Below are 12,585 nucleotides of genomic sequence, written 5' to 3' on the forward strand. Positions count from 1 at the left end.
GGTCACCGTGTTTGATGGGTTAAGCCATGGCCTGCTGGCGGTGGCATCCCCTTGGCCTTTATGATCTTAGAGCGAGTCTTGGACAGGGCAGTTTTACTCACAGTTTTCTGCATTGTCGTCGGTAGCTCACTTTCGGAGTCGTCTGAGTCCGTTCCTTGTATGGAGATTCTTTCCTCCTCTTCGACGTCGATCTGTTCTCTCGGTGTCTACGCCATTTGTAGTCTTCTGGCTCTTAGATCACGTAGGGTCTTTTTCGGTCGAAATGCCAGATAGGCCTCGCAAGTATTCTCCCTGTGTTCCAGTGATAGACACAGATTACAGACCAAGTGTTGGTCTGTATAAGGATACTTCACGTGGCAATTCAGGCAGAAGCGGAAGGGGGTCCGGTCCATTAGTTTCGACGATGGACGCAGTCGGGCCGACCAGGCCCCGCTAAAGAGTGGAAGCCCCGAAGGGCCGCCGGAGCACTTCTACTATCGGTGTCGATATACTAACACTAAACTGGTACTGAGAGCGAACAATTCCGTCGAATTTTCGATGTTTAGCTAACTTTCCCGATTCGAAATACGGAACTAAGAGGAACACGTCCGAACCCGATGGCGGAAAGAAAACAATCTAAGATGGAGTCGACGCCCATGCACAATGGAGCCGAAAGGGAGGAGTCCCTCGGTCTCGTGACTCGAAAAGACTTCTTCGAAGAAAAACAACTTGTAACACTCCAAGCCCAACACTAGATGGCAGGATAATGCACAGCATGTGTATCTGCAGCTGCACATGCCATCGAATATATATATATATATATTCTGGCTCATGCAATCCAATCAAATTAAACCCCATACAAGTCAAAACTAGAGTAAAGTCCCAGAGATGATTGTCAGATAACTCTTCTCTACAATACATGGCAATATTTCTAATGCCATGTATTGTAGACATAAGTAAAATTTGATGATAAATAGCTTTTGTGGCCGTCGTCAGTAGGTTTGATGTTACAATAGAAGCCAAATGAGCTTACCCTAATCTACCCGTTCTTGTGGTTTCTTATGCACATTTGGGAAGTTGGTTTCGATGGAGGGGTCACGGTCTAGAGAATGAAGATCTCATTGTATATTGAAGGTAGGGTGAAAGAACTGCTTTATGTCAGGGTCCTCCAAAGTATGCCCAGTAAGGTCCGAGTCAAGTCAGGTTTTTTAAAACTACTCACACAAGATAACTGTACACACAAGAATAATTATGCATAAGAACTGAATTACATAGTCCTTGGTTATTTGAAAAATCTGTTCCTCCTGAACCTACACTGGACAGAGGCCTAGTCAATTTGATGTCCAATACTAACTGTGTGTAACAAGTCTAAGAGAGATCTATGTTGAAGGAATAGTTTGGTTACAGCAGTTTTTTTTTAAATGTTCTTTTGCACAAGTGTACATCATCATTGTTTCACTAAGAGTCAATAGCTCACAAAATGTTTCTACCAAAAGACCTACCGTGGTTTGAAACTAACAAAGGAGAAGCACCTACATTCATGACTGTATTTACATGTCCTCTAAATTTAAAGGTGTTTAAGCAAGGTCTTCACTTATCTGGTGATGCAGCATCTTCACCCTTTTTTGTGTTGCGAATCAAATTTTGGGCAGGGTTGTTAAACAGAAGGGGAATTGGATGGTAGGTACTGGAGTAAAGGCGTGCCTTCTCTGTTGCAGTTAAATGATGGAGTATGAAGTGCAAGTGTGAATTTTTTTTAAACATGCCAGTGCAGACCTCCTGCCTCCAGTCCCGCCAGAGATTATACTGGACACAGTGCTCTAACACACTTTGGTCTACATGCTGTTAAACTGTGGGAAACACCCTTTAAATTATGTTTTACAAAGAGTACACTTAAGTGGTAATCGGCGATACAATTAAGTAGTATTAGTAATACCTACAAAGTGGCTGATATATTTTTCTGGTGATTTGAAGCACTGACCAGAGCTTTCAGTGCAAACAGGTGCTCCTCTAACTTGATCCTAGTAGCTACAACTCAAATGTCTCCAGATGTGGAGGAATTGGAATGGGCACGATGTATTTTAGACAAAGCATTTAATGACACTTTGAATTCGGACGTCTTTCACATTTTTGTTTTGCTGGTGGCATTCAAGAACAGAACGGCGCCTTGATATATTCAGAAATGTGTCATGGTCTTTGATAGTCAAAGATTTGGGTATCTCCAGCTGAGTGATCCAGGAACAAATACAAAAAAACAAATGTACAATGCTCCAAATTAATCTTGATATGAAGTCTACATTCATCTAAAAGGCAGCACATACCATTTCATTCTTATCAGAACCAAATGTGAACACTAAAAACTATATGGCTGCGAGAGAAACTAAAATTGACCCTGCCTCTCTAGATTCTCCAATGAAGAATGCAAAGCAAGGGAGGTTAATGTTTCCACTCTTTCATTCCGAACTTCACTTGTAAAGAAAAACTCTTCCCTCGTAGACCGCTTGTTAACACTTAAGAGCTTTGCCAAGGGTAGCACATATTATATAAATACTACAATTAATTATAGACCAAAATGTGAAATGGTTCTCAACTCGGGTTGTCCTAACTCATACACCATGCTAAAGGGTGCTCTATTCTGGACATCTGTTTTGAGTTTGCTATAAAAACAAGTTTATTATTGAAGTAAGGCAATACAGACGGCCCTAAAGGGCACACACTCACTCATAAAATGCAGATACATGGTTTGTTACCTGTCAATCTATTCTCCCTTTGGTCGTGCACTCTGAAACACACCAGCTTCCCTCATGAGCTCGAATTCCTTCATTGCATCAAAATTCTTGTAGTAGTCCGCATATGCTTTTTTCCTGGGCTCTGCAACCCCGAACTAAAATGGAAGTAAATCACACTTCATAAACCAATTCACCAACTGTTAGTGACCTTCATTTTACAATACAAATGTTTCTAAAGAAAGAAGAATTTTTATACATGTAGGTATGTTAGCGGTAAATACAAGAAAGCCAATGTACAGCAGTCAGTTTAAAGTTTTTATTTCCTAATTTTCTACCGAATCTTACTCGTTTCTTTGCCTTGTTGAAGGTACAAACAGAATGCAACTTCTCTGGACATTGTCAATTAACTGCTTCCATTACTGTGGTTTCAGTTTATAAGTAGCGCTGATCTACAGGCCCCCAGATGCAAGTCGATAGACTTATGTGCCCATAATAACGGAGCTCAAACCGACTGAAAACCTGAGAAGAGGGAGCACTATTTTTACTTCAGAGGCTATTAATTTCCTTTTAAACCTTTTATTTCCATAGTAAATTGGCTCACCAAAAGCCAGAGTAACTTTTTTTCCCAGAAAGTAACGAAAAAAAAAAAAAAAGGAAATTGCTTGCCTTCTGCATGCAGATAATAAAATATAGCCATGAGGTAGTAACTGTCCGTGTGCAAATATTTGGTGGAATGACCAGTATGTGAAGATAAACGTGTTCTGCTAGCCACAGTGTTTGTCTAGTAAAAACGCTGAGTGACTTAAAGGGTCTCTGTGGAGGTCTTTATGTAGCCTACTGGTTAAAGGTTGGACTCCCATCAATTCTGTTTCACCACTTCATTCAAAGTCTAGAAACTGAGTACATCATGTATATATGCAACTGTTTTCTAAAGTACTCCACGGCAAAACGGAGATACAAGACGCTAGATGTTAGAGAACACTGCTGCTTGTCAATTTTTCAGTTAATGGTGAACTCTAACCCTGTTAAAGTGAGGCACTTAACTGCAGGGCTGGAATAAAATATAGCAAAAAAGCTTCTTGCTGTCACATTCTAATGCCTTTTGTCACCCTTTAACTAAATAGGGAATATCCTCCCACAGGCTGTGGGAAATATTCAGAGGGTGGGGGAATCCAAAACAGCCACTGGGGCATTGTAAGGAAATGCCTCCTTGGCATGGTTACCCCCTGACTTTTTGCCTTTGCTGATGCCAAGTTATGATTTGAAAGTGTGCTGAGGCCTGCTAACTAGCTCCCAGCATCAGTGTTCTTTCCCTAACCTGTACCTTTGTTTCCACAATTGGCACACCCTGGCATCCAGGTAAGTCCCTTGGAACTGGTACCCCTGGTACCAAGGGCCCTGATGCCAGGGAAGGTCTCTAAGGGCTGCAGCATGTCTTATGCCACCCTGGAGACCCCCTCACTCAGCACACACTGCTTGCCAGCTTGTGTGTGCTGGTGGGGATAAAATGACTAAGTCGACATGGCACTCCCCCCAGGGTGCCATGCCAACCTCACACTGCCTACAGGTATAGATAAGTCACCGCTCTAGCAGGCCTTACAGCCCTAAGGCAGGGTGCACTAAACCATAGTTGAGGTCATAAGTGCATGAGCACTATGCCCTTACAGTGTCTAAGCAAAACCTTAGACATTGTAAGTGCAGGGTAGCCAAGAGAGTATATGGTCTGGGAGTCTGTCATACATGAACTCCACAGCACCATAGTGGCTACACTGAAAACCGGGAAGTTTGGTATCAAACTTCTCAGCACAATAAATGCACACTGATGCCAGTGTACATTTTATTGCGAAATACACCCCAGAGAGCATCTTAGAGATGCCCCCTGAAACAATATCCGACTGACTAGTTTTAGCAGCCTGCCACACACCAGACATGTTGCTGGCCACATGGGGAGAGTGCCTTTGTCACTCTGTGGCTAGTAAAGCCTGTACTGGGTGGAGGTGCCTCTCACCTCCCCCTGCAGGAACTGTAACACCTGGCGGTGAGCCTCAAAGGCTCACCCCCTTTGTTACAGCACCCCAGGGCACTCCAGCTAGTGGAGTTGCCCGCCCCCTCCGGCCACAGCCCCACTTTTGGCAGCAAGGCCGGAGGAGATAATGAGAAAAACAAGGAGGAGTCACTGGCCAGTCAGGACAGCCCCTAAGGTGTCCTGAGCTGAGGTGACTGACTTTTAGAAATCCTCCATCTTGCAGATGGAGTTTTCCCCCCCAATAGGGATAGGGATGTGCCCCCCTCCCCTCAGGGAGGAGGCACAAAGAGGGTGTAGCCAGACCTAAATGCACCCCCAAGTCGAATATTTAGGGGCTCCCAGAACCTAGGTAACTAGATTCCTGCAACCTAAGACGAAGAAGGACTGCTGAGCTGAAAAACCTGCAGAGAAGACGGAGACACCAACTGCTTTGGCCCCAGCTCTACCGGCCTGTCTCCCCACTTCAAAAGAACTGCTCCAGCGACGCGTTCCACAGGGTCCAGCAACCTCTGAAGCCTCAGAGGACTATCCTGCATCTAAAAGGACCAAGAACTCCTGAGGACAGCGGCTCTGCTCCACGAAAGAAGCATCTTTGCAACAAAGAATCAACTTTGAACGAACACATATTTCCCGCAGGAAGCGTGAGACTTTGCACTCTGCACCCGACGCCCCCGGCTCGACTTGCAAACAAACACTACAGGGAGGACTCCCCGGCGTCTGCAAGCCAGTGAGTAGCCAGAGTTGACCCCCCCAGCGACGCCTGCAGAGGGAATCCAGAGGCTCCCCTCGACTGCGACTGCCTGCTTCAAAGACCCAACGCCTGGTAAGGACCCTGCATCCGCAGCCCCCAGGACCTGACAGATCCGACCTCCAGTGCAGGAGCGACCCCCAGGTGGCCCTCTCCCTTGCCCAGGTGGTGGCTACCCCGAGGAGCCCACCCTTGCCTGCATCGCTGAAGAGAACCCTTGGTCTCCCATTGAATCCTAATGCGAGCCAGACGCCTGTTTGCACACTGCACCCGGCCGCCCCCGTGCCGCTGAGGGTGTACTTTCTGTGCTGACTTGTGTCCCCCCTGGTGCCCTACAAACCCCCCCTGGTCTGCCCTCCGAAGACGCGGGTACTTACTTGCTGGCAGACTGGAACCGGGGCACCCCCTTCTCAATTGAAGCCTATGCGTTATGGGCACCACTTTGACCTCTGCACCTGACCGGCCCTGAGCTGCTGGTGTGGTAACTTTGGGGTTGCTCTGAGCCCCAAACAGTGGGCTACCTTGGACCCAACTTTGAACCCTGTAGGTGGTTTACTTACCTGCAAATCTAACAAACACTTACCTCCCCCAGGAACTGTTGAAAATTGCACTAAGTGTCTAGTTTTAAAGTAGCTTATTGCCATTTGTGCGAAAACTGTATATGCTATTTTGCTAATTCAAAGTTCCTAAGTGAAATACCTTTCATTTAAAGTATTGTTTGTAAATCTTGAACCTGTGGTTCTTAAAATAAACTAAGAAAATATATTTTTCTATACAAAAACCTATTGGCCTGGAATTGTCTTTGAGTGTGTGTTCCCCATTTATTGCCTGTGTGTGTACAACAAATGCTTAACACTACCCTCTGATAAGCCTACTGCTCGACCACACTACAACAAAATAGAGCATTAGAATTATCTCTTTTTGCCACTATCTTACCTCTAAGGGGAACCCTTGGACTCTGTGCATGCTATTTCTTACTTTGAAATAGTACATACAGAGCCAACTTCCTACAGGCATTCTTTTATTTCCCGATAAACAGCCTACCTTTTATGTAGCATACACAAAGAAAAGTGAACTCCTCCTCATGTAGGTAATTGGGCAGCTTTCACTAGCAGGACGTGCTTTTTACGTTGAGCATAGCAGGGCGCAAGCGCTGCTTTTCCAACGTGTTAGTGTGCGTCTGGGCTTTTAATCACACCCACCGCTCGCCCATCACTATCACTCGTTCATGGGCTTGCCCTTCAAAAATCCTTTGGTTTCGCTGGTAACTGCTTTACGTTTGTCCCTCCTTGGGGTGGTTTAGTTACTGCCTTGGCCATCAACCCTGTTACATGGATGATTGCACGTTTGCCGATAACTAACAGCAAGAGAACTTTTTCCTTTTGTCTGTCTCACTCACGCTCACGGCGGCGTTTTGAATTGGCTCGCTTATGGGAAACGTTTTGCTTTTTATTTTCAGTTTATGTGGCAAGAAAAGTTCAGTTAGTAATTTACAACGCTAACAGCTTTAACTCGAGCAAATGCGAGCCCCACTGCATTGCAAATGCTTGTTGCACTTACTGTGGCAGCATACCATACATGACATAGGGGCATTTCATGAATGTCTAAGTAGAAGACACTAGAAAAACAGACTACATTCAGAACCTGCCAGCAATGGAACTAGATGGCTTTGTCTTTAGCATGAACGTAAATATATTTTCTTCTGAAAACATTAAGTGGCATTCAATGTAGCTGTATATTTCCCTACAACTAGATTTAACCAGGCAACTGACACTTTGTAATTAAAAACATTCATTTTATCTATGTTATCAATAAACAGTAATTAATTTTAGCACTGTGACACACTGATGCAAGCGCTGTTGTAATTGGTGCAGGGGAATTTGACTAGTGTAGGCCCCGTCAAAGTTAAAATAAATTGCTACTTAGCTTGTTCAGTAACCACAAAGTATAAATTTCAAATTTCACTAAATGCTATTTATCTAACGTGCCTTGTTTCTATCCTCTCCTTTTTCTTCACATTTCCTTTTATGAAGAGTTAATTATTCTGAAAATCAAATCCAATTGTTTTGCGGTCAAATTGCACTGCAGTTCAAAAGAGACAGTTTAAGTTTTGAAAATATATACATAACCGAGGAATTAAACATTTTGGAAACAATAGTGGTCAGAGACAGGATATTAACAAGCAGACTTATTTTTCAAAAGGAAACAAATATGTAAAGTATATACCTTGTACAGTGCAACTACACCAAGGGATACAGCAAATGCGCCAATGATGTGGATTCGTAGACGTTTGGCCAGAAGGCCCCTCATCTGTGGTTTGGCTAGAAGGCCTGCAGACATGGTGAGGTATTTTAGATCTAAGAAAAATACAAACACATTAGAAGATAAAAAAAACTTGCCTAAGTGTTCATGAAAACCTAAAACAATTCTAGTGTTAACATTAGGGATTCATTAAAATTAACACAGCTTTTTAAAGTCTATGCCGACAAAACAAGGGAAGTATGAAATCATACCACAGTACAATTCGAACAATAAAATACTCCCCATGTTCCAGTGATGAAGAGTACATTAATTGGAATACATTCGTTTTAGTGATTGGGAACATTTCAGAAATATTTAACAAACTTTCAACTCTCAGAAGACTTGTTAGATGGCTCGACAGCAATGTGTTTGGGTCGAAATTAGTTGTGAACGCTAGTGTCAAATCCACAGGAGAAAAAACATCTATCCCATTAACACAAGCTAAAAGCGATGGGGGGGAAGAATCAATGGAAGTAACGGTTTTGAGATTCTAACTTCTACAGTGAGGGGCAAGTGTGATATAAAATTATATTACCACAGGAGCTGCAAGTATGCTTTCTATTTCTTTTTTTTGTGTGTTGTAGTTTTGTATTGCATTGCATTTAACAGTAAAGAGCATGCCAAGCCAATATCGTGAGAAATATTACAACCTTACAAGGCAAAAAGAAAAGATAGTCGACATGGGTTGGATTATAAAACAGCGATTCGGAAATAACATGTTCTTAGGAGAACATAGAGGTGTCGTCCAAAATAGGTCTATAGGTACTTGTCACAAGGCTCAATGATTGTGGATCCTAACATTTATCGAGGGGGAAGGAGGAGAGAAGAAAGAAAAAGAAAAAAGAAAAGGAGGGGGGAGGGGTGGCGAAGAAATAGCAATAGGGACCAACTAGAAGGAGCAGGGGATAAGAGCAATAGTAATAATTATAGAGCTAATGCTTCGAATAATAATTACATCAAAGGCAATCGCTAATAATCAACAAATCAAAGAATATCAACACGTCCTGGAATGGGGGGGGGGGGGGCACGGATGGGCAGGGAGATGTAGATCTTCCATGTGTCTGCTGGTAGAAGGGGAGGGGGAAGGACAGGGGTATGGAGAGAGACAGCTGACAACTTATGGCAATTTTCCGGAGTTTGTTTGTCCACCCCTTTCGAGCCCAGCGTCTCAGTTTATCGTCTTCTCCCTGACTTGATCAGATTAGGAAGATAGGTTTGTATTTGTTATAGTTGTGGTTTTTCTGGTAGTAGCCTGTGCTATCCGAGACTGTATAAGTGGGAACAATAGAAGTTGTTCCCTATTAAATCGGGTCTTCCAATAGTAAGGGGTGTGGTAGTAAGGATGGTATAAGAATAGCGCAACCATGTCTTAGACTGTTAAGCAAGGAGTAGGGAGAGAAAAGGGGGGGGGAGGGGGGGAGAGTATGAGAAATGATACAATGACGAAGCAGCGGGGAGAGAGGAAGGAAGGAATAGTTAGATAGGCAGGTAAGAGGGAATAGAGAGGGGGTGTGGGAGGTGGTGCGAAGTCCAGTCAAGTGCATTGATCCCAGGGCTAGAAAAACCAGAGAAGGGGGATAATATGAGATGACAGAGAATAAGAAAATAGAAAGGGGGGGGGGAGAGGAAAGAAGAGAGAAGGAGGGGAGGGTGATAGGGGAGAGAGGAGGGGAGCGAAAGGCATATGCATGGGGCCAGCTGGTGAGCAGCGGCACTGGTTATGCTGTTGATAAACATCAGGGAGGAAGGGGGCCCATACCTGAGCAAAGATGGCAGCCTGATCTTGAAGATTATAGATGACTCATGCGCGGATGGTTTGCTATTTCAACATGGCTGAAAAGAAATCGTGCCTTTGGAGGTATCCTAGGTGTTAGTTCTTAATGGTTGCTACAAAGTTACAAAACTACATATGGTAGCGAAAAACTTAACGTTATCAGCTCTGTGCTGCGCCCATCGTCATCTGACCAAGATTCTACAGTATCGAAAATTAGTTGGGAAAAAATTAGCGGTTAAAGCATTGGATACACTTAACTAAAAGATGAGATATCAACACGGATTTAGTAAACATGTGGACGGACTCCATCATGAACATTTCACAGTCCTTATAAACAATCTAGTTTTGCAAACATTTTGCGTTACACTATAGGGCATCCCGATGCCACTTAACCTGCCAGAAACAGGTGCATTTATAGAGGATAAACCACATAACGTTTCATAGACCTTTCAATGAAACGTAACTAAATTCCTATTGCGTGGAAGGAATGGCGTTAGTGGAGTGGGGATAACACTGAAGGTATTGTCTGGAGATGAAGGGAATACGATTAGTGAACACTGATCGTCTGAGTTTACATTGAGGCAGATGGTGGGTAGGTTTACTCCTTCTGGTAGGATCAGAAAATGACGCATGTTGATTACTTGGAGTTGCAGATTGAAGCAGAAAACGTTTACAGAAAGGAAAATTGTAGAATAGAGCCAACATGCTCCCAATCCCCTCAGTGAAAGCCAGGGCAGAGAGTGCTTGTTAGTAAATATAAAAACACGAGCTTTAGCTCAGTTGCCACTCTTTCCTGAAATATTGCTCTCTCACTCATAGGGTAATAGAGGCTGCGATTACATTTTGAGCTGGTTCATAAGTAAAAAAAAAAAAAAAAAAAAAGTGTAACCTCCATTTCCATTTGTACCGTTATCAAAACTGTTGACACCAATCTCGAGATACAAGGTTCCTGTACTAAGTATGTTTTCAATGGGAATTGTATAACTTTTAAATAAGCTTCTTTATGGGTTGTGTATTATTGAACTGCTGAAAATGGCAGCCCCGAGTTATCTTCAGTGTTCGATTACCATATTACTTAAGCATACATCTCTGGTGACCGAGCTGAATTGGTTTAGTTGGAAAAACTGAAGAAAAAAAAAATACTAATCAAACTCCAACCCACGAGTGTCACACTCCACTCAAAGCTTCATGTGTAAATAAAAACATCCTGGTGCCCAAAGCTCTCTTTTGAAAATGTGACTTCTGCAGTTACATGTGCGAGCACGGAATATTGAGGCAGCCTAACCATGAAGCCATCTCGAGCCTCTTTAAACCATTTACAGCCACTCCCTGCCCCTTCAGCACACTGCTGTAGCTTTCTCCCTTTGTGATAAGTTTTCGTTTTTCTCTATCGCCGTCTTTCACATGTGTCTTGCTCGCAGTAAACGCTTGAGGCAGAAGAATAGGTGTCGGTTCCCTGCCCCGGAAACCACCAGCTCAAATTAAGCACTGGCTCCACTCTATGCGCTAGAAAATGGTCTATCACTCTTATACGTCATATTACAGCTGACATTTCAGTGTAAGAAAAATACCTTTCCAAGAGACAACCGCGCTTCTAACGTGATGACTGAGATAATGATTCCAATGACGATGCTTCTGTCTTTGGCGTGCGTTTAGCACATTTAATGCATTTGGGGTTAGTTTTAATTGATTTTACGCCCCCCATAACCAAATGATTTGTAAAACGAAAGCATAGGATTGGAGAGTTGAGGTTTTAGCACAAAGTAATCTGTTACTCTTACTTATTGGTAATATGTGCACTGACTAGACCAGCACTGGATTTCACAACGTGTTTAAAAGGACCAGTGAATGAAATTGGTGTTTCCAAAGTTAAAAACCGAAACGCCGAAAGAAAGAGCATCAATGCATGGTTTCACCGGCGTCCTCTCACTCACAGACTATCTCGAGGTGCCGAAATAACGCTGGTTTGTGGAACCAGGCCTCTAAACAGATCACGACACAAAACTAAGGTCATTAGGCGCCTGACGCACACAGGCACTGCAGTGTTGCCACGGCACACGTTCTCTTACATACACAAGTGTCACTGGGCAAGTGACGCCCCGCAACCTGGCTCGGATCTCCGCCCCGGTTTGAGACACACTCACCTCAATAATCCGTGCCCTTCTTCAATGAGACCTAAAAGGAAGTCGCAGAGCAGCAGACCTAAGAGACGAGTGCTACGGAGGGACAAAATACCTCACGCCCAATAAGCGCACGCAAGAAAGAAACTGATCACCGAAATGAAAAACGAACCGAGTCTAACCAAACTGCCATATTGGAATGGCAAGACTCCCTTCTATAAGTACGAGAAACATGCATGAGTTATATTTTTTAAACAAACCCTCAACATTTTATGACCATCTCGTCCAATGTTAATAAGGTATTTTGAACTAAAAAACATAAAAGTAATTTAATATGTATTGTTATAGGTTTTTGCAACAGAACCTCTAGTTTAAAAAGAAAGACACGGAATTGTCTCTCAGAGCTTTTCCTTTCAATACATTCCAGTTCTGGGACACTGTTAGTGAGATTTTCTAAGATCTGTATCAACATTTTTGGGCAGAATACTTCTCAGAAGGTGTGATAATCCTTTCGTGCTGTGCGGCACGTCAGGACACAAGTTGAAATGGCTTGACAAACGTCACTGATGGAAATGGTAGAAGTACTGGGGCACCCACCTCTCCTCTCCCTAGTGGGAAAAGGTCGAGGTCATTGGCGGTGAAGGTAGTTGCTTCGTTTGTCCCCAGACTGTTGTAGTTGTGTGGGAATAACCAGGGGTGAGCAAGAGCCACAATAAGTGAGTTGCGGTGATATTTTTCACGGCGCCTGGCTTTTTATTAACTTGTCGCCCCATTCCCTTCCTCAGCACGGGGTTCCCGAGGGAAAACCCCCGCGCTTCGGTGGGACATGGGGGGTTCTAACAACAACATAACATCCCTCCTTTACTGTGGTCTCAAAACAACATAACATCCCTCCTTTACTGTGGTCT

The 12,585-nt window shown here is 43.6% G+C and overlaps 1 protein-coding gene across 1 annotated transcript in view; it reads right to left on the reverse strand.

Moving 5' to 3' along the window:
- Positions 1–11,841, reverse strand: part of COX6C (cytochrome c oxidase subunit 6C) — a 28,390-nt gene extending 16,549 nt beyond the window's left edge. Inside the window, exons 1-3 of the mRNA XM_069220548.1 lie at positions 11,702–11,841; positions 7,709–7,839; positions 2,730–2,863 (exon numbers count right to left, since the gene is read on the reverse strand). Coding sequence (XP_069076649.1) covers positions 2,738–2,863; positions 7,709–7,822 — 240 coding nt within the window. The 5' untranslated portion in view covers positions 7,823–7,839; positions 11,702–11,841 and the 3' untranslated portion in view covers positions 2,730–2,737. The remainder of the gene's footprint in view (positions 1–2,729; positions 2,864–7,708; positions 7,840–11,701) is intronic.
- Between the last annotated feature and the right edge of the window lie 744 nt (positions 11,842–12,585).

Source organism: Pleurodeles waltl, chromosome 2_2 (genome assembly GCF_031143425.1).
Source record: "Pleurodeles waltl isolate 20211129_DDA chromosome 2_2, aPleWal1.hap1.20221129, whole genome shotgun sequence".
Lineage (NCBI taxonomy): Eukaryota > Metazoa > Chordata > Amphibia > Caudata > Salamandridae > Pleurodeles > Pleurodeles waltl.